The following is a 19,161-nucleotide window of genomic DNA, read 5'->3' as shown; positions in this document are numbered from 1 at the left end:
AGAGGCGGTAAAAGACGTGAAAATGTTTCTCAAATTCAGATTTTAGGAACTTGAAAATTTCAATTGGGACCTTTTCATCTATACAGGTAAACTTCAAATTGCTGATAATAGCAATGTACCTCCATTTGAAGGAATCAGTGACCTGTGTGAAAATATGGTTCTGTATTTCTACATTCCTATGATTTTGAACATTTATGTGGAAATCACGTCTGAGCTTCACCCAAACAAAGAATGGTCAACATTGTTCTTTTATCTTAGCGTAGCATCAACCGGCAGTCTTATGGATTCCTGATTATATGGATCTCCCGAAGTTTTTATTTGAGTGAGGAAAGGTGAATATCTTCATCCCTAGACAAGCCTGGAAAAGCCATAGTTGAAAAATGTAAGTAAAGCGAACGGACAGGACAACAGACGAACTTTATATGATACACTTGATAAGATGACGGTTTTGATGGACATGATTTTGTTTGATTGGCACATAGTTGAATTAGGAACAAATACACATACTAGATCGTAAACCTATCACAGTGAAAAATGATTGCAAATTGGCGGGGTGGGGGGGGGGGGGGGGAGGGGGAATCCTACTGGACTGTAGCAATTAACTTGGTCTTTCAGCTTCAGTATGTGTACAATTCTCAATAATTGGTTTTCTTTGTAAGAGAATTTCAGTCTGAAGATCTTAAGCAAACATTGATTAAGCTCAAAGTAGTAATATTAGTTATTCTGCTTAGGTATTAATGGTTGATAGACACACATTACAATATTGAGAAATGAATTCTGCATGTAGGAATCATATCTCTCAAGTGACCTATCTTTTAGAAGAAATTTTATATAGGGTTGTTCATTGACTTATTTCATTAATTATCACAAATTAGATAGTCCGTTTTAGGTCAACTTATTAATATTCCTTCATATCTTGAAAATTTTCATTTCTAAGAAGATAAAGTTCGTGAAGGTAATAACTTGGTATGGAAATGAGGAAGAGTGGTTTACTTTCTCAATGACGGCTTTGTGACTGAAATAGTATCTACAGTGATGTCAAGAGGGTTGCCTGTTTCCTCCTCGAATAAGACTAATAAGTTGTCCCCTGGTTGGAGAAATGATCTTGGAACATTGTACCTGGAAATGAACAATTTTAGTTGCTGGAAGTTTAGTCATTAATAACTGGATACAACTCTGAGATATCCTGAATAAACTTCCTTGTAGCGAAACAAGAGTGAGTAGGATCTTTAAATGAAGAGGGTTTATTCAATATTTAAGAGATAAAAATAGTCTGGTTCTGAGATGGCCTGCCTATTCTATAAATAGCATATGCTAAAGATAGACTGGTTTTAATATGGCCTTATTAGTCTATAAGTAACATATACTGAAGAACTATACTAATTATAGTAATTCAGTATAAGGAAAGTTTGTATTGAGTATAAGGAAAGTTTGCATAGACCCGGGTTCAAATCCTGGCAGATGCATGTTTCCCTCAGTGTTGTCAAAGGTGAAAAACTCTAAAAAGCGCTTTACGCCAATTGGGGCTTTAAGCTCAAAGCGCAATTTAAGTGCGGGCTTTAGTTTAAAAAGGCGCAATGCAAGAAAAATTTAAAAACATATATGTAGTTCTAGAGAAAAGTAACAAATTAATTCATATTGTTTTCCTTAAAAACTAATACACTTATTTGCCGATTATATTTGTAGTCTAGCATTGCTCCATTTATGATAGAACTTATGGGCAATAAGGGGCACGTCTTGGTGCCTTGCTTACTGAAGCCAGCTTAAGTGAGGCGAAACGCCTTCCCTGAGCTTTTCTGAGCTCCAGGGCTTAAGCGCGTCTTAAATGAGCCTCTGACAACACTGGTTTCCCTTGTAAAAAAAGGTTCGTGTTGAGTATCTATCTGAATTAGTTCCCTTTAACATACCAAGTTTGTGACGGAATGCCTGCAAGTGTTCGAAATGAGACCCAATATCGGCCGATGCTTTGACCATTAACCCAAGCTTCACCTTTTCCCATGGAGCCAAGGTTTAATGCAACAGGATCATCACCCTCGGGTGCATCAAAAGCTGACTGGCAAGTTGCCATCAAAATATCATAGATTGAGTAAAATAACAAATATATCGGGATATGCTAGAGCTGATTGTAGCATTATAGCATTATAAACAGAAACATAAGCACATATTGAATTGCTGAGGATCTCTTAGTCCCTTAAACAAATAGAACTATATGATATATAAAAACTACTCAGAAGGTATCCACAAACTTACCTTGTACCATGTGAGCGGTTGAGAAGAGCCTAAGCTGCTCCAATTAGCACTCTTTGATCCTTCTGATGAGTAAATTTGTAACTTCTCCCCCAGTAATCCAACCTTAAGAAAATGTCTTGTACTCATGTAAGCTTAATTATAAAATACACTCACTTGCCAAAGAATTATGGTTGTTAGGTTTGTTGTTCTCATCCTTAAAAGTGCTCTACTAAAGACTGAGCTGTAGCTAATAGATTGATGTGGCAGAAAACATTAAATGCCTTAAAAGGTTTTTGGTTAAATTAGCGGTATATACATTATATGGCATGATCAATTACATCGATGGCTCAACAAGTAAAAGATTTGGCTATCTATTACCTGATAACCCCATGAGTAATTGGTGATATTTTTGGCCTCATCACTGTCTTGAATAATTACGGACTGTACACCAAGAGCCCTATGTTCAAGAAATGATCCTGAATCCTGCACATCAAAGATTCAAAACATTCTTATCTATATAATCACTTGCTGCTAAATACGTTTTTCTAAAACTAGAGATCATAAATCTAAAGAAGAAAGCAAGTCATGTGAAACATGAACTTGGCTCCAGTGTTCTGAAATGTTGTCCCTTTAGACGATTCTAAGTTCTAAGGTTGAGAGGAAAAGAGGGCTCGTACATGCAATATTGCAATTCATAATGTACTATTCTACGTTATGAGTAAGACTTATCTTTTTACCAAAAGAAGAAAATGCAACTTTCACATACGAATATACACTTCCCCTTTTTGCTAATATCATGATGAGATTGACAATATATTCATTCTTGGGTGATGCATTATTAGTTACAAACTGGGAAACCAACAAAGGAAATGAAAGTACATACCGGTAAGCCAACAGTTGCACTTAGTAATGAGATGTTGTTTGTGCCTTTATTTAGAGAAATAGTGCTCTCTAACGTAAATGATGTATTTCTGAATTGTCCATGTGCAGAACCTGCAAAACTCGACAGTTAAAATACTTTAAGACGTTTTGTTGTGCAAATTGATGTTTTGAGCTGCACATTATGTTAACTTGTGCTTCACATAGAAGAGACACTGGTTATGCAACCTTCTCTCTGGAGACAGTTCTTCAGTATGTAGATTGGTATTAGGAACACTACGAAACGAAAAATATGGGATCTTTTTTTTTTCCTTTTCTGGAAACAGAAGCATTTTTTTCCTTCACTAGTCAAACCAGTTACTCCATTCACAAGTTCCATTTCCATAAATAAAGTGTAGAACGTGGAAATCTAATAAGTCTTTTAACCAACGGTACAGCTGAAATCACTGTAGTTTCAAATTTGTATTAGGAAATATGGTGTTTGTGTCTCTTTTTCTCATTATCATGCTATAAAGAATTGTCTGTAACAGATAATTGTTTACTGTATCTTGCTTATTTTTCACCCGTTCTGTTTCAGTTTTATTTCCTGATTTTCTATGAGAGGAGTGTGTGTTGAGCGCGGGGGTGCATAACATCTTTTCTCATTTGTAGGACAAAACAATTTACCCCTTGATATTATCATTTTAAACTAGGTACAAACCCATAAAAATGTTATTTTTCAAATTGCATGACACAATTCTCATTTTATATATTGCATCCACAATGAAATGATTACCTGCATGTGCTCCATTCACAAAAGCATGTAAAACATGGCCTAAGGACTTCACACTTAGTGTAACTGACTGCTGGTCCGGCGAATCCTGCTGGATACTGTCATGTGGATTTCACAGATATTAGTAAAAGGCAATACTTCCTAGAATGCAGTTATTATTATGTTTACATCATGCTGTGCCAGTTAATTTAGCTGAAAGATGTCCTTCAGTCCTGGTCAAGTTTATCTAATGTTGTTACTCTATTCTTCTGAGTCGAGTGGTACATTAAGGATCTTTTGTGGTACCTGGAAGTGTACCAAAGATAATCAGATACATCCTTTGCAGTATTCATGTGCTCCAGTAATATGTCTGATCTCATTGAAGTAGCATCAAGTTGTGGAATAACCTCTTGAAATTGTTCCCATTTCTCAGCTGAATCAAACTTAACGGCGGGTATTGCTGTTCTTGTGTTAAATGGTCTGCTTACCTATTACAGATGAACAAACAGACAGTTCAGTATCTTCTATGCTTTTAAATCAAAATTTCTCTAAATTGAGGATAAGGAGATAAATTAGGCATCTATACATTTCTTTTCATTCTAAAAGTTATAGCGGTAAGTTACTGAATAGCGTGTTGGCCTTCTGTCAATCATCAATGGAGCCCTTTGGGAGGGGATTTGAAAAAGTTAACCATCCGTAGAACTGAAAGAAGCTTTTTAAGTATGTCAGAATTTACCTTTGCTGTATTGAAGGATACAGTCTTGCAGTCAGGTAAGATGCTTATAGATTGCCGAGGTAACTCATATGACGAATTTTGAAACTGCACTAGTACACTTTTTGTGTTATCTATGTTCACTAGAAATGCTGCACAAGCTCCAGAATCTCCACTGAATACATAAGCCTGGTTTGCACATTTGGAGGGGAGTGGGGAGACGAGATAAATCAGTTTGGTATGTATGCGGTGTTTGTAGGCTTTGACATTGAGCATGATCTTCATGAAATTGAAAATTTTGAAATATAGAAAAAAAGTTGGGTCTTGAGATGAGAGATACTTTTGGTCCCGGGTGGATCTTTACCTCTTGTTGTTCACCTAAAGACTGCATGGAGGGGAATACAGAAAGTATGGTCTCTGAGCATAACTTAACCGCAGCATGCAATTCTTTCAGATGTCCCCATTTTGGTTGTCTGATTAAACCTTCAGTTGGATTCTCAGTCAGAAGTAGCGAAAAACTTGGAAGCGTAAGTGAAATCTCTGGATTGCTTACCGTACTCATCTAACGGAGCTTGATCATAGTAACTTGTTATCATAAATTCAGCAGCAGTCCTGCCAAAATTGGTTCCTCCATGATACTGATAGTGAAGTCAGAGAACCTTGTTAGAGTATGATAAATAAGCTTATGTTTGATACAGCGGACTTGAATAGTATCTTCAGTTGTTTGGCATGAAAATATGTTGCTATAGAAGATGTTTTGTGGGTGTTAAATTTACCATGTAATAGTTGATGAAGGTTCCATTCTTCCTTGCAATGAACAGGGCAACATGATATGCAATGTCTTCTGCTGATCTGAGTGTTGCATTCTGACCATAGACTTGATAGCTTTAAGACCAAAATAAAGATCTTTAAGCAACTTCATTCATTATATACTGCATAAATAGAAAAGTATAGTGGAATAGCTTACAAGCTTGTCCAGTTCTCTGTCCAGATTGATGGCTTGTTGGGTGAATTAGGTCCTACAAATGTTTCTCCACATCTCAACCCATTGCATGCATTAATCTGTAGTAAACAAAGTTAGCTTAGCTTTCTCTTTGGGTTATAAATCACGTGCCTCCTAAGTTTTGGTTTAGTGATAGTAGCGCAACACGTGATGTGTGGATTAGGCACATGACATGAAGTAGAACCTTGCGGACCAAAAGTCTAGTATGTAAGTGAGAATGGTAGATGGATGGTTTTATTATCCATTGAGCTTTGAACTATTCATTGGCAGATTCTCGAAATTAAAGTAGTTTGTTGAGAAAGAAGAGAGGTATTTCTTCCCATTTACCTAAGCCTAGTGGATAGAGTTATCTCACATTTGTGCTGATAGGTAGTACGTACTCAGTGTAATTATCGAGATGTGCGTGTTTGGACACTACTATCATAATTTTTTTTTAAAAAAAGAGAAAAAAAAGAAGAAGAAGAAGAGAGGGAACATACAACAGGATCAGGAGCATCATCTTGCTTGCACATGCACCATGGCACCCCAGTTTGAAGTCCCACTGCCATTTCTGCCGCCCAAAGGACATAAGGTGGGCCATTTTCTCCGAATGCTTTTTCTACATTTTGATATTCATTCTCAATCTGCGTGTATTATTAAGATGAATTTAATTTAAGTAGGTTGATAGTATAAAAAAATAAAAATATCTACACGTAACCTTTAAATAAAAGTGAAATTAATAATATGTTAAATTATACTGATAATATAAATATTTTTATATTGTTAGTGTATATAGATTAAGTCATATTAAAAGAGAAACATCGTTTGATGTTATTAGAGAACGGACTAGGTCGTATTAGACCAGTGAAAGTTTTCTGAAAGAGACTTTACCTTACACTAAATTCTGAAAAATAACTGTAGGTCATTTAAGGGTGTAAATGAGTTTTTAGAGGTAACTATTTTTACTTGTACTTCAATTAATTGTTCCAAGTACATATAGAATCGTTTTATTTTTTTTATTTTTTGCACTTCACTGCTTCATACTGTATGAGTCAAAATCTGTCATAAAATATTTAAAATAAGATAACACTAAAGAAAGAGTCCCCGAGTCGTCGTCGGTCGAGGTCGACTAGGAAGCAGAGAGATTCGCGGTCAAGATGTCAACAATAGTCGAAGTCGAACACCGTTGACGAAGCTGTAACGACTAGTTTTCGAAATAGAATATTAAAGAAAATATTCTAGTGGATATTCTATGCACTTATACTATTAGGGTTTATTAGGAAAATGTCTCATATAAATATAAAAAAGACAAAGATATGGGGCATGTGACATTCATTTGATAAGAACAGACTTTTGACAAAACATTCTCTCTCTAACTAGGATACAAACACTACATTTTCATTAAGATTCTCGTTCATATTATTCCATACTTTTTCATCAGATCCGAGAATAATTTGAACATTCTAGGATTTGTCTGTCACTCATCATTGTCAGGAGGAACAATCATCTAGTTCATCCTTTATTAGGTGAATCACTTCTCCTATTTATTTAAATGACATTTATTGTTATTTATTGCTATTAAGTGTTACATTATTGCTCATACTATTTGAAATAATTATTCCACGCTGCTATCAATCTACCACCATCAGATCTGTTTGACATTAGTCACGTTTTCGAAACTCATATCTAAAAATATTATTATTAACTAAGTTTAACCCATTAATATAAAAATTTAATTATTTAAACTAAAATCTACATTTTTTGGTCAAACAATACTACTACCAAAAATCCCACACGGTCTCTGGTCTCCACTAACTGCCCCCCCCCAAAAAAAAGAAAAAAAAGAAAAAAGATATAACTCAAGGAATTGATTTACCTTGTAAAGGCAGTCTTAATGATGATCATATTACGTACTACTACCAAAAAATGTTTCAGTACAATGAAAATTGAAATTTAAACAGTATTCTCACATGGTTCCCAACAAGAAGACTAGCTGCTTTTGCAACAAGTTCGAGGCCAATATGATTTCTTTGTTGAATAAAGTAAGTTGACTCACGAAACGGATTATTATAGTAACTAATTAAGCGCCATAAATTTACAAATTTATTTTAAAAAATTTAATTTTGTTGAAGTTTGTTTGAAGATGAAAATTTGTTTGGACATAATTTTTCAAAATATATTTTAATTTTTTTATGTTGAAAAACATGAAATGTGACTTATACCCATAAGTTTTAAAAACTATAAAAAGATCCATCAGCACAAAATGAACTACATAATATATTATTCTAAAACCATAACATGATATTTTAATGTCAACTACTAATAAACTACGAGCCACTATAATTTGTCATATTGCAATAATATTACAAGATTCATCAGTTCAAAAGAAAATTATAGTAATTAGTTGGTGGATTTTTTTTGTTAAAGAGGGAAACCGGCAGCCGCTACACTTGGTGCGCATTGGGGTAACATCCCCTGTGTAATAGTCTTCAAACCACACAGGGAAGGTAAGTCGCACTAGGCAAGCCATGTGTGACATGATCAACCCTGAAGGCATTGAGGGGAATTCGATCCCAGGTCATCCGTACCTCCAAACCAACTGGGCAACCCCGAAGGGTTCTGGTAGATTAGTTGAGTCATGATAGATGGATAACTTTTTTATAAAATACAAAAGTGTGGGATAATTTTTAAAATTGTTAAAAAATCAAACAGTAATATTTTGGGCAAAAAACGAGTCTAGAGTTAGTTTTAAGATTTGAAAATTTTGTTTTCAAAATCTTTCAAAGCATGGATAAAATCTATAAACAAACATGTTTTGCCAAAAAAATAAATTCGGAAAAAACTTGACAAAATCTATGGCCAAAGTGTTGGTTATGAGTTGAGATTGACTAAATTGATTATTTTTATTTAAAAAATGGACTCAAAATCATGCGAAAATAAAATGACTAAAATAGTACGTTTTTTGACAGCCAATTAAGGCAAGTAAAAGACCTCATAAAATATGGAAACTTAACCTGGGAGAGTATGATTGGACCTCCTTGCGAAGCATACAATCCTTCTGATTTCATTAGGTTCACTATTTTTGTAGTGAAGTTTTGCATGTAGAACTGTCAAAAAATTCAAGAAGGCAAATCGTTAAGCTATTTTTCAATTCTTTTTTAGTTGTAAAATGATATTATATTACGATAATGAGACTTTGGAGGAAAAGATTATAAGAAAAAGAAAATAACCTTGAAGGGTTCATTATTTGAGCGAAAGACAATGCCAGGGATATCATGTAACCAAAAGGGAAAACCTCTATAAAGATGATCGTTAGAAGATAGTCAATTTGCCACAAAAGAGGGAACCAAAAGTTAAATACAGAAATACTTTGGGATTGTGGATGCAAAGATCAAAAAGTTGAAGCATGTAAAAAGTTACCCGTAAGTCCATTCGCCCTCAACGTAGGGCCCAATGCGAAGACAGGCATAGAGACCTTGTGCTTGAATTTGCTTAATAAATGCTACTATGTTACGCCTTCCGCTGAAATCGTACTAAAAATAAAAGAAATTACTAGTTTACTAAGAAACATTAGGATAAAATAGTTCATGTGATCAATTCACAAAAGGCAATAAATTTGTTAAATATGTGTATTATTTGCATGTGTCTATGTATGTAACTAATTACCTGTCCAGGTTGGGGTTCGTGAAGGTTCCAAAATACATAGGTCTCAATCACATCTATCCCACCTTCTTTAGCTTTTGATATTAGAGATGACCACATCTATACATAACATATAAAATTATATTATTATGGTTAGAAAAGAGAGAATATAAACCACATGACCTCGCCAAAAGAAAGTTCAAACATCTTTAATTTACCAGTGAGATTCTTAATCCTAACCATTAATTTAAAAGTTCCATGTTCTGGAATATCCTATTAAGTATATTTCTTCAGTGGTTTGCTCACCTATGTTATACTATAATAATCCCACTATTCACATGGCTACAACAGTTTCCTACTACACGTCTTGTATAAATAAGAGAGGCCTATCAGTTTATTTTGGTTTTTATCCATTTTTTCAGTCAAGTATTTTTTCAACTTAAGATCGAACCCTAATTTTTTTTTTTTTTTTTTTTCAAGAAACCCACTTTTTGTGGTAGCATATGCCAAAGTTCACCTAACTATGCTTCTACTCATATACAACTTATATATACGTGTAAAATATTTTACATAACTATTTTTTATGAACAGTTATCTGTAATTGAACTCATAATTGTAAAATTATTTTACACTATAGAAGTTAATCGAGAAAGGGAAAGACATACATCAGGAGTGCTTCGAGAATAATGAATAGAACCAGAAAACAACATCTTTCTTTGCCCATCAATTATCAACGACCTTCCGTCATAACTCACATTTCCGCCGCCAGCAGACGCCGCCGCCGCCGCCGCCAATAGTACTGCCGCTGCTGCCAACCAATTCCGCCATAGCCACTGCATTTTCATTCTCTTCCCTCTTCTGACCGTGCAAAAGCTCCTCTTTTATGGTTTCAAAAACTCATTGAAGCTTGGAAGCAAAGACTGACTGAAAGACGTAGAAAAGAGGGACAATGTTTTTGTGAAGTGCACTTCATGTGCAAGAGTCATTGGCTTAAGAAATGGTAATTAAACTTGTGTCCAGTTTTGATCTTTTAAAAATGAAATTTCTCTTGACTAACTAATGAACTCATTATAATACTACTATATATTAAGATGGTATATATATTTGCCATGGAAAATTTTCATGCCCCAACTACTTATGTCTATGAGGCAAATTGCTTTGGTGCTTTTTGCTTTTATTAATTATTTGTTTCTTCAAAGGCCAGAATTTACCGTGTTGAAAATGACAATATAATATTGTCTCTAACGATACTCCAGCTGCCAAATAATTTTACTCCATATATAAGTGCCCCTAAAGTTATTATTCAAGTGGGGACGTAAATTCTATCTCGAGTCAGGACATAGGTAACTTTGGATGGATTTAAGTGATATATAGTGATGAAAATAGTGCAAATATTTTATATTATTAATGTAATTTAACTTTTTATAATAGGTTAGTTGTTATTTTTAGTATGTTATATATTGATTAAAGTTTATTACAAAAATGTTTGTGCATTTTACAAGTGAATATACCGTATAAATATCTTTAACACTGTGATTACATGGAACTTGAACTCATTCTAAATGACTAGCCATGAAAAATTACCAGTATCTATTCCATTACTTTCATTTTCAGATAATAATTAAGCATGATATAAGGTCCACACTACTCTTATGCTAACCTAAATTAATTAGTCGTGGTTATTTAAAATTGTTTTTGATATAATGAAGGTACACGTTCGAAGCACAGAATTGGTTTATTTCACATTCTTAGTCGCCGTTTACATTTTTGTCAGCCTTAACTACTTCAGAAGATATAGGCTACTGTTTAAGTTATACTTCTTCTATTTCAATTTATTTGATATTATTACGATTTGAGGAGTCAATCAATTTTTTCTTAAACTATAATTATCTCAAACTCTTTAAATATTTTTAACTAGTGAATGTGCCGCGTTTCGTGCAAGTTATAAAAGGAAAGTATGTTGGCTTCTTGCAATTTCACCTTGTTCTCTACTATGTTATTTCAAAAGTAAAAAACTTGAAAATCTACGTTCGCATTTTTTTTTTAAAAAAAAAACAGTGCTTTGACTCTCGTTTTTTGAACAATTTCACAAAAAAGGGGATGGAGGGGTAGCTAATATAAAACCAACAAGGATTATAGTAAAAACACGACATAAAAACAGTTTTTAATTTATGATAATCATGCTTAATTAATTTGATAATCTATTTCACCGGCCTACGCCTCTTGTATATGATCATTGTAATATTTTCTTTCTTTTTTCTGTTCCACAACTAGATTTCTAACTTAGATTTTTATGAAAACAATATTCTTCCCGTTTCAATATTTTTCTTATTAGTTAGTTCAAAAAAGAATGACACATTTTTATAATTTGAAATAATTCAATATCCTTAATGAGAAACTTATATAACCACACAAATGTCATACCCTTACAAAAATTTTAAGATCATAAATTTCAAAAATCTCTCTCTTTTCTCTTAAACTATGTGCCGAGTCAAACTAGTTTATCTAAATTAAAATGGAGAGAGTACGTATAAAGTCTAATACAATATAGATTCTACTTTTCCTCAAGATCCATTGAGATTTCTACACACGCATTAGAAAATGAAAAAAATATGTCTAGAATTGCTAATTTAAGTGAACAGCAATGTAGCCATTGGGTGGTTTCTGACTTTCTCTTAGTCTACGTAACATGTGTATGTGGGTAGTGGAAAAGCGACAAGACTCGTCACATGAAGGCTCCTATGTTTTGTTTTCTTTTCCTCTAAAAAGGCTGACATTTCAGAAGTATCCTTATTTGTACCCGATGGATCATTTGGTCAACCACTTACCAGGCTGACAAGGAGTCTCATCATCACTACCAACACAAATAGGAATATTGGCGGAAGAAAATTTAAACTTTTATGTCCAAATGGGAGCTGTAGCAAATCTAACAGGATCGATCTATAGTGGAATTCTGTGTGCTTCAATTTTCTCCTTCTAAGTTCGGTTGTTTCAATTTGATTTTGTTCTGTTTGAACTTTGAACTTTATCGATTCTTTTAGAAGTTAGCCTTCTAGTTGTGAAAAGGTTAAATTTTTCCATTCTAACTTGACTATATACAAAATCTTGATTCTGCAAAGCTCAAAAGGACTAACTCTCTTTACCCTTAAAATTGGATAACAATTAAACTTATAATGCGGTTCTAAGAACATGTGATTTCACTTAATACCAATTGATAAATAGAAAAATTAATAACAGAAATGAACTATAAAGTAAAGCAAACCAGTGTTAGAATGGAACTAAGCCCTCGAATTTGGATACCCTCGAACTGGTTGATGCAAGAACAATTAAAATATAACAAGCTAATGAACAATAGTATAAACGAGAAAGAGAATTATATTGCTTTGATATCTGTGAACAATGTGTCTTAAAAATGATTAGAACCTCCCTTTAAATAGTAGAGGAACTCCACTTATAATTCTAATTACAGAAGGAAATCCCATGATTAGCTAATTGATCGTTTCTGATTTGATCCATTCCGAGATTTACGCCATGATCCCCGACCGGTCACGGATATCTCACCTTTATGTTATTGTGCTATCTTCGATCTTGCTCGATGTGTGTCTCATTTGGCTTCGATCGCTACTAGCCTCGATCTCGACAGGTACCTCGATTCTGAACTCGGTACCTTATCCTCGTGATTTAGTCTGTTCCGTTACGAGGCCGTCCTTCAATACAACCTCCCGGTCTCGGTCAAATAGTAAAATCGGGTGGGCCCGATTTTAACCGTATGCATATAGTCCCCTCGTTTTTTGGAGTGAAATGACAAAAAATGAATTGAGCCTTCGATTTTCTACCTCGACCTGTCATGACGTCATCCTCGTGACGTAAGCGACGGGAGTGACCGAAACATCCCGTCGGTACAGTTCCCTAAGTCATTAATAAGTGTCAGTTGGTGGTCTTCCACTAGTGCGTTTGAACCGTCACCGTGAATCCAATAAATAGACCTCTTTCTCATTGATTCAAACTTTACTTTCACTTCCTTCTAATCTCCAAAACTTTTACATCTCTGAAGTTCTTCCCTTCTACAAATCTTCAGGTTTTGCTGTTAATCCTTTCTCAAACATCAAGTCCTATTATCTTCTTCTTCTTCAAACTTACACAAAATGGAAAAAATATCGAAAACGGTACCACAAAAAGAAGCTGCTTTATCTTCTCAACCGGTCGGCGGGAAAACGTCGGTGGAACCCCGTCTTGAGGAATGCATTCCTGGGGGGTGTGCACTAAACTCTGATTTCAAGATCGATAAAGTCTCGTCGATTCCTGGTCGATGCGAGCCAATGTCGAGGAATATATGCTCGATAACTGAGGAATACCTTAAACATATAAAGAAAGACTGCAACTGGGAGGGCAAAGAGGTGGTGATCCCGACCCCCGAAGAAGACATCACTACCCATGTGGAAGGGTTTCTAAGTGTTTACACTTACCCTTTCACGCTGGGCCCCTTCGACCCCGTCATCATTGATTTTTGCCGTCAATATCAAACAACCCTAGGCCAAATCCATCCTTCCTTTTGGAGAATTGTTATTCTGCTCAGATTCTTCGTGAGCAAAGTCGAGGAGCTCCCTTTCACCCTCGATCACCTTATCAGATTGTATAGCCCCTGCCTCTATCGAGGCGGGTTAATAAAACTCCAATGTCAGGCTACCAAAGTGTTGTTCTCGAGCATAGGCGAGGACAAGGATCGAGGTTGGATGGGCCGGTTCGTTCGAGTGAGGATTTTCGACCTAATCCCAGCCGAGAAGATTCCATTTCCTGAGAAATCGAACATGAATCATAAGTACCGTCTCTCTGTTAGCTTCCATGTATTATCTGTTCCTTTGTCTTTTCTCATTGATGTCTTTTTCCATGATGTAGCGGTTGTTTGGATGCCCCGTGCGATTCCCGACCTCGAGAGCTGTGTTCGAAACCTGGCCTCGACCTCTACATATGCCGAGTGCTCATGGAGCTATTTAGCAAAGGGCTGATGGGAGGCCAATAATCATGATAAGCCCACTTTTTGTGTATTTGATGATTTGATTAAGATTCCCTTCTTCTACTTATTCAATTTTCTCGTGTACAAGGCTAGGCAAGGATGCGGTCATGAGGCCCCCATCTGGTGAGGAGGAGACCTCGACCCTGGTTCTGAAGCCGGCAAGGGATAAAAAGAGGAAAGGGACCTCAACCTCCGAGGATCCAAATCTTAAGAAGAATCTGGTTCGTAAGCCTAAGAAAGACACTGTTTCCTTGCCTGAGGATGTGATTTAACGGCTAAGGGAGGAAGAAGAAGAAGAAGAAGAAGAAGAAGAAGAAGAAGAAGAAGAAGAAGAAGAAGAAGAAGATGAAGACGATGGCTAGGTGGTGGTTGGGGAGATTACGGCTCGAGTTGAGGGGGTCTTGGAAAAGGACTCGGGTAAAGTCCCCGAGTCATCGAAGATGCCTCCGCCGAGATGAGCAAATGGCAGGTATTTCTGAAGGGGGCGGCTCCGAGGCCCTTCGCAGCGAGGAGAACACCCCAAGTGGCTCACTTGGAGCAATAGATATTGGAGACTCGCCGATTCTCCCTGCATTTTCCGAGGAGGAAATTCGGGAGGCCCAAGCTACGAGGACTCCCAAAGTAGACGGTGCCCATTGAGGGGAGGACCTCTTCCGTGGTTACTTTATTGGGGTCGAGGATGCTACTGACCTGAGTGAAGCATCGAGTCTCCTCGATGAGGCTCAACAAGCCTTAAATCGGGTGAGTCTCAACTCCCTTTGTCGATATCATACTTAGTTTATTTCTTCTCTTCCTGTCTAATTTCCTTTATTTTTTTCGTATAAGCTTTGGCACTCCATCAGGAGGCATTTCAAAGTTCCGAGCAGAGCTGAGCCGATGTGAGGGCGACCTCCGAGGGCTCACGGAGGAGAGAAATGACCTTAAACTTCTCAGTGGGCAAAAAGAAGAGGAGATCAAGGACCACCGAGCCGAGTTGGCCAAGGCTCACCAAGATCAGACCGACCTGATCGAGCAGGTAATGAAAATCTTAAAAGCTCATGGGCTCGATTCGGGAACGGTGACTAACATTTCAATATCACAGCTGCAGCAGAAGGTCAAGAGGATCGAGCAGTTCCGCGAGGAGGTAAACATGATGAAGGCGGAGACCTTGGGGTGGAAAGAAAGTATGGACCGCTATGCTTCTGAAAAAGAGGCTGCTCAAGCCGAATTGTCATCGGTCAAAAGTCAGCTTCGAGGCATGAAGGAGAAGAGCTCAGCTCAGGCAAAGAAAATAGAGGAGCTCGAGGCTCGGTTGGCTTCCGAACTTGCAAACACAAAATCTGAAGCTGAAAAGGCAAAGGCCGAGGCAGAGGCGATCATGGTTGTTTACCGGGACGATGCTGACGCCGCTCAAGTCCAAGCGAGAGAGGCAGCCGAGACCGCTCAAACTCAAGCACATTGGATTGATGAACTCGCCAAATGCCAATATCGGAGGGAAACCCTCGAGGAGATCCATGCTCGAGGTTTCGATCTTACCGACGAGATAATACAGGCTAAAGAGCATGAAGCTGATGCAAGAGCGCTGGCCTCTTCCGATGATGATGATAATGATGGAAACAAGAGGGGGTCCGAGAATGGGGCGGACCTCAATGGAGAAGAAGCTTCCCCTGAGGAAAATTAGGAATCTTAGGCTTTTTCCTTTTTGAATTTTTGTGCGGGACCCTGATCGGTCCTTGTAAATATTTTCGTATATATAAAAGATCTTTTTTCTTTTTGAATTGTCTTTATTCTATTTCCTGCCTCATAAAAATTCTATTTCATTCATGCCTTCATGCCTTATGGAGAGTTTGCTCACAAGTTTGGGACTTTAGGCAACTAGACCGAAGTCGAACCAGTGTAGTCTTTAAAATCGAGTGAGTACTTGCTCGAACTCGAAGTAGAGTGACCCTTAGGTTTTAGTTGAGTAAGGACGATTTCTCGAACTCAAAAAATAAAATGATCCTTAGGCTCTTGAATTAGGCCGATATGGCCTCAAAAGAATGGCTTTTCCCTTTTTCGGCTTGAAAAATTAATCATAAAAATTTGTCATGCCTTAGCACGAGATACATTTGTACCCATTAGGTTTTTCGAGGATTGGTGTTATCGAAATCCTTTGCTTTGTTATGCCTTAGCACAAAATTGTCCGGGAGTTTGAACAATGCGATACCCCTTAGGGTTTTTCGAGGGTCAATATTATCGAGATCCTTAGTAATTCAGCCGAGGGTTGCCTTTTTTAACCGGATTATGAGAATATTTGAAGGCCTATTTTATAATGGAATTCGGATGTCTCCGAACCGTGTTAATTTGGCCATAGCCTTTAGTTTGGGATTTGCCCCTTAAGCTTGTTTCCCTACTATACTTCGAACTCATTCAAAGTGCTAGTTCCTGAGTGGGGTGGCTGTGGCCTATAAAATCGAGGATTGCCTTTTTTAAGGTCTTACGATTTCGAGGTATAGTAATTCGATCATGTCAATTTTTCAGCCGACAGTCCCCGAGTATAGGGTAAATTGTTTAAACTTCAGTTGTCATCGGCCCTTAAGCCAGTTTTCACAATAGATCATAAGTATGAAATTGTAAAGTATAAATTTTTCTAAGGCATGGAACATCTGGTAAGGAAAAATACTTCTTTCAATAGATTATACATGTGTACATGTTTTGCCATTAGGGTTCAAGTAATCTACACGGACACGGTACATTTGACCGTTTGGCCCTTTACCTATCGAGGCCCTGTCGACACGAAGTATTTTCCTTGTAACTATCCGAGGGTGATGCCCCCCCAATATTCGAGGTTGATTGTAAAAGAGCCTCGAATACTGTTGAATTGCTCTAAGTTAGCACGAACAATGGTTGCCTCATTAAAAACCTCCCGAAAAAACCCATTTGGGACAAAATCCGTTCTAAGGGAAAAAGAGTGAAACGCGTGCTTTCAGACTTAAGGACTTTGTATTTGAAGAATCCTTTGGTGTCTTCGATTAAACACCTATAAATGGTTAGTATAAAATATAAACGAAAATGGAGAAGGTCGTACCTTAGCAGTAATATTGTTTGAGGAGTGATATGTTCCAATTGTTTGGTAATTGTTCGCCGTTCATCGTGCCAAGTTCGTAGGATCCCTTTCCGATGATATCGAGGACCTGATACGATCCCTCCTAGTTCGGGCCAAGTTTTCCTTCATTTGGGTCTCGAGTATTGAGGGTGACCTTCCTCATAACCAAGTCCCCAATTTTAAAGTGTCGAAGATTGGCTCTTCGATTGTAGTACCTTTCGATCTGCTATTTCTGTGTGGCCATTCGAACGAGGGCGGCTTCCCGTTTTTCATCTAGCAATTCGAGGCTTGTATTCATAGCTTTGTGATTTGACTCTTCCGTTGCATATCGAAACCTGATGCTAGGTTCCCTGACTTCAACCGGGATCAGAGCTTCGGCGCCATATACTAAAGAGAACGGTGTTGCCCCCGTACTGGATTTTAACGTTGTTCGATACGCCCAAAGGACTTCGGGTAATATTTCTCTCTATTTTCCCTTAGCGTTGTTCAATCTTTTCTATAGATTTTGATTGATGGTCTTGTTTGTCGATTCGGCCTGTTCGTTCCTACTAGGATGATATGGCATCGACATGATCCTTTTTTATTTTGTGATCTTTGAGAAACTTTGTCACTTTGATGCCGACGAATTGCTTTCCATTGTCGCATACGATCTCGACAGGTATCCTGAATCGGCATATAATGTGGTCCCAGATGAAGTCTATGACTTCTTTCTCTCTAATTTTCTCAAAAGCCTGTGCTTCAACCCACTTAGAAAAGAAGTCAGTCATAAATGAAATAAATTTAGCTTTACCTGGGGCCGATGGTATAGGGCCGACGATATCCAATCCCCATTTCATGAATGGACATAGGGATAAGACTGAGTGGTGTTGCTCTCCGGGTTGGTGAATCATCGGCGCATCCTTTGACATTTGTCATACTTTCGAACAAACTCTTTTGTATCCTTTTCTATATCAGCCCAATAGTATCATGCTCTGATGACTTTGTGAACTAACGATTCAGCACTAGAATGATTTCAGCAGGTGCCCTCATGGATTTCTCGTAGGACGTAGTCGGTATCTCCTGGTCCCAAACATATTGCCAATGGTCCATCGAACATCCTTCTATATAGTGTTCCATCTTCGGCCAATGTGAATCGTGCGACCTTCGTACGTAGAGTCCTCGATTCCTTAGGATCCGATGGAAGCTTCCCTTTCTTTAGGTACTCGATATATTTTTTCCTCCAATCCTAGGTCAGACTTATGGAGTTGATTTCGGCATGGCCTTCTTCGATTACTGACCTTGAAAGTTGTACGACCGTCCCCGAGCTAATCTCGTTGTCTTCGACTGATGACCCCAAATTTGCAAGGGCATCGGCCTCGCTGTTTTGTTCTCGAGGCACATGCTGTAGGGTCCATTCTTTAAACCGATGTAGAGTCACCTGTAATTTATCCAAGTACCTCTGCATTCGATCTTCTCGAACCTCGAAGGTTCTTCTGACTTGATTTACCACAAGCAGGGAGTCACGTTTGGCCTCGATGACCTTTGCTCCCAAAACTTTAGCTAGCTCGAGACCTGCAATCATGGCCTCATACTCGACCTCATTGTTAGTTAACTTGGAAGTTTTGATAGCTTGTCTAATTGTATTACCCGTGGGCGGCTTCAAAATGATGCCTAGCCCAAACCCCTTCACATTCGAAGCACCGTCTGTGAAGAGGGTCCACGCCCCCAATGATGTACCCTACTTTAATAATAGTTCCTTTTCGACCTAGGGTACGAGGGCTGGCGTAAAGTCGGCCACGAAGTCCGCTAAGATTTGAAACTTGATGGTCGTTCGGGGTGGTCGATACTTGATATCGTACCCACTGATCTCGATGGCCCATTTGGCCAATCGGCCCGAAAGTTCGGGCTT

General features: G+C 37.6%; 2 protein-coding genes across 4 annotated transcripts; one reads left to right on the top strand and one right to left on the bottom strand.

The window, feature by feature from the left end:
- Nucleotides 1-13: 13 nt before the first annotated feature.
- LOC104111953 (beta-galactosidase 16) lies at nt 14-10,213 on the bottom strand. Of its 3 annotated transcripts, XM_009621771.4 has the most exons (19): nt 9,861-10,212; nt 9,220-9,315; nt 8,974-9,086; nt 8,784-8,850; nt 8,568-8,660; nt 6,054-6,197; nt 5,539-5,633; nt 5,348-5,456; nt 5,125-5,209; nt 4,936-5,054; nt 4,596-4,760; nt 4,166-4,347; nt 3,884-3,978; nt 3,113-3,222; nt 2,608-2,712; nt 2,251-2,352; nt 1,908-2,053; nt 994-1,119; nt 14-358 (listed from the first exon to the last, which is right to left on the bottom strand). In XM_009621771.4, exons 1-19 carry the CDS (start codon nt 10,038-10,040, stop codon nt 349-351), a joined length of 2,142 nt encoding a protein of 713 aa, XP_009620066.1. In that variant the 5' UTR covers nt 10,041-10,212; the 3' UTR covers nt 14-348. The 3 variants fall into 3 exon arrangements, with proteins under 3 accessions (XP_009620066.1, XP_070056011.1, XP_070056012.1); XM_070199910.1 differs by lacking the exon at nt 9,220-9,315 and having other exon boundaries at nt 9,861-10,213; XM_070199911.1 differs by lacking the exon at nt 6,054-6,197.
- Nucleotides 10,214-14,671: 4,458 nt separating this feature from the next.
- LOC138910034 (uncharacterized) lies at nt 14,672-15,869 on the top strand. The gene is made up of 2 exons (XM_070201253.1): nt 14,672-14,837; nt 15,052-15,869. The coding sequence occupies exons 1-2, from the start codon at nt 14,672-14,674 to the stop codon at nt 15,867-15,869; spliced, it is 984 nt and encodes a 327-aa protein (XP_070057354.1).
- Nucleotides 15,870-19,161: the final 3,292 nt, after the last annotated feature.

The sequence above is a fragment of the Nicotiana tomentosiformis genome, chromosome 4 (assembly GCF_000390325.3).
Source record: "Nicotiana tomentosiformis chromosome 4, ASM39032v3, whole genome shotgun sequence".
Lineage (NCBI taxonomy): Eukaryota > Viridiplantae > Streptophyta > Magnoliopsida > Solanales > Solanaceae > Nicotiana > Nicotiana tomentosiformis.
Note: the sequence above shows the minus strand (reverse complement) of the source record. Positions and strands in the feature narration are given on the sequence as shown.

What these genes read in the sequence shown, in the direction of transcription:
- LOC104111953 (XM_009621771.4), bottom strand. Translation starts at nt 10,040, where the DNA reads ATGAAAATGCAGTGGCTATGGCGGAATTGGTTGGCAGCAGCGGCAGTA. An exon ending in ATTCTCGAAGCACTCCTGAT is followed by an intron (nt 9,316 to 9,860) that starts GTATGTCTTTCC and finishes TGTTATGTATAG; the next exon opens with ATGTGGTCATCTCTAATATC. An exon ending in GAGGGCGAATGGACTTACGG is followed by an intron (nt 8,851 to 8,973) that starts GTAACTTTTTAC and finishes TCATCTTTATAG; the next exon opens with AGGTTTTCCCTTTTGGTTAC.
- LOC138910034 (XM_070201253.1), top strand. Translation starts at nt 14,672, where the DNA reads ATGGCAGGTATTTCTGAAGGGGGCGGCTCCGAGGCCCTTCGCAGCGAG. An exon ending in GAGGACTCCCAAAGTAGACG is followed by an intron (nt 14,838 to 15,051) that starts GTGCCCATTGAG and finishes GCACTCCATCAG; the next exon opens with GAGGCATTTCAAAGTTCCGA.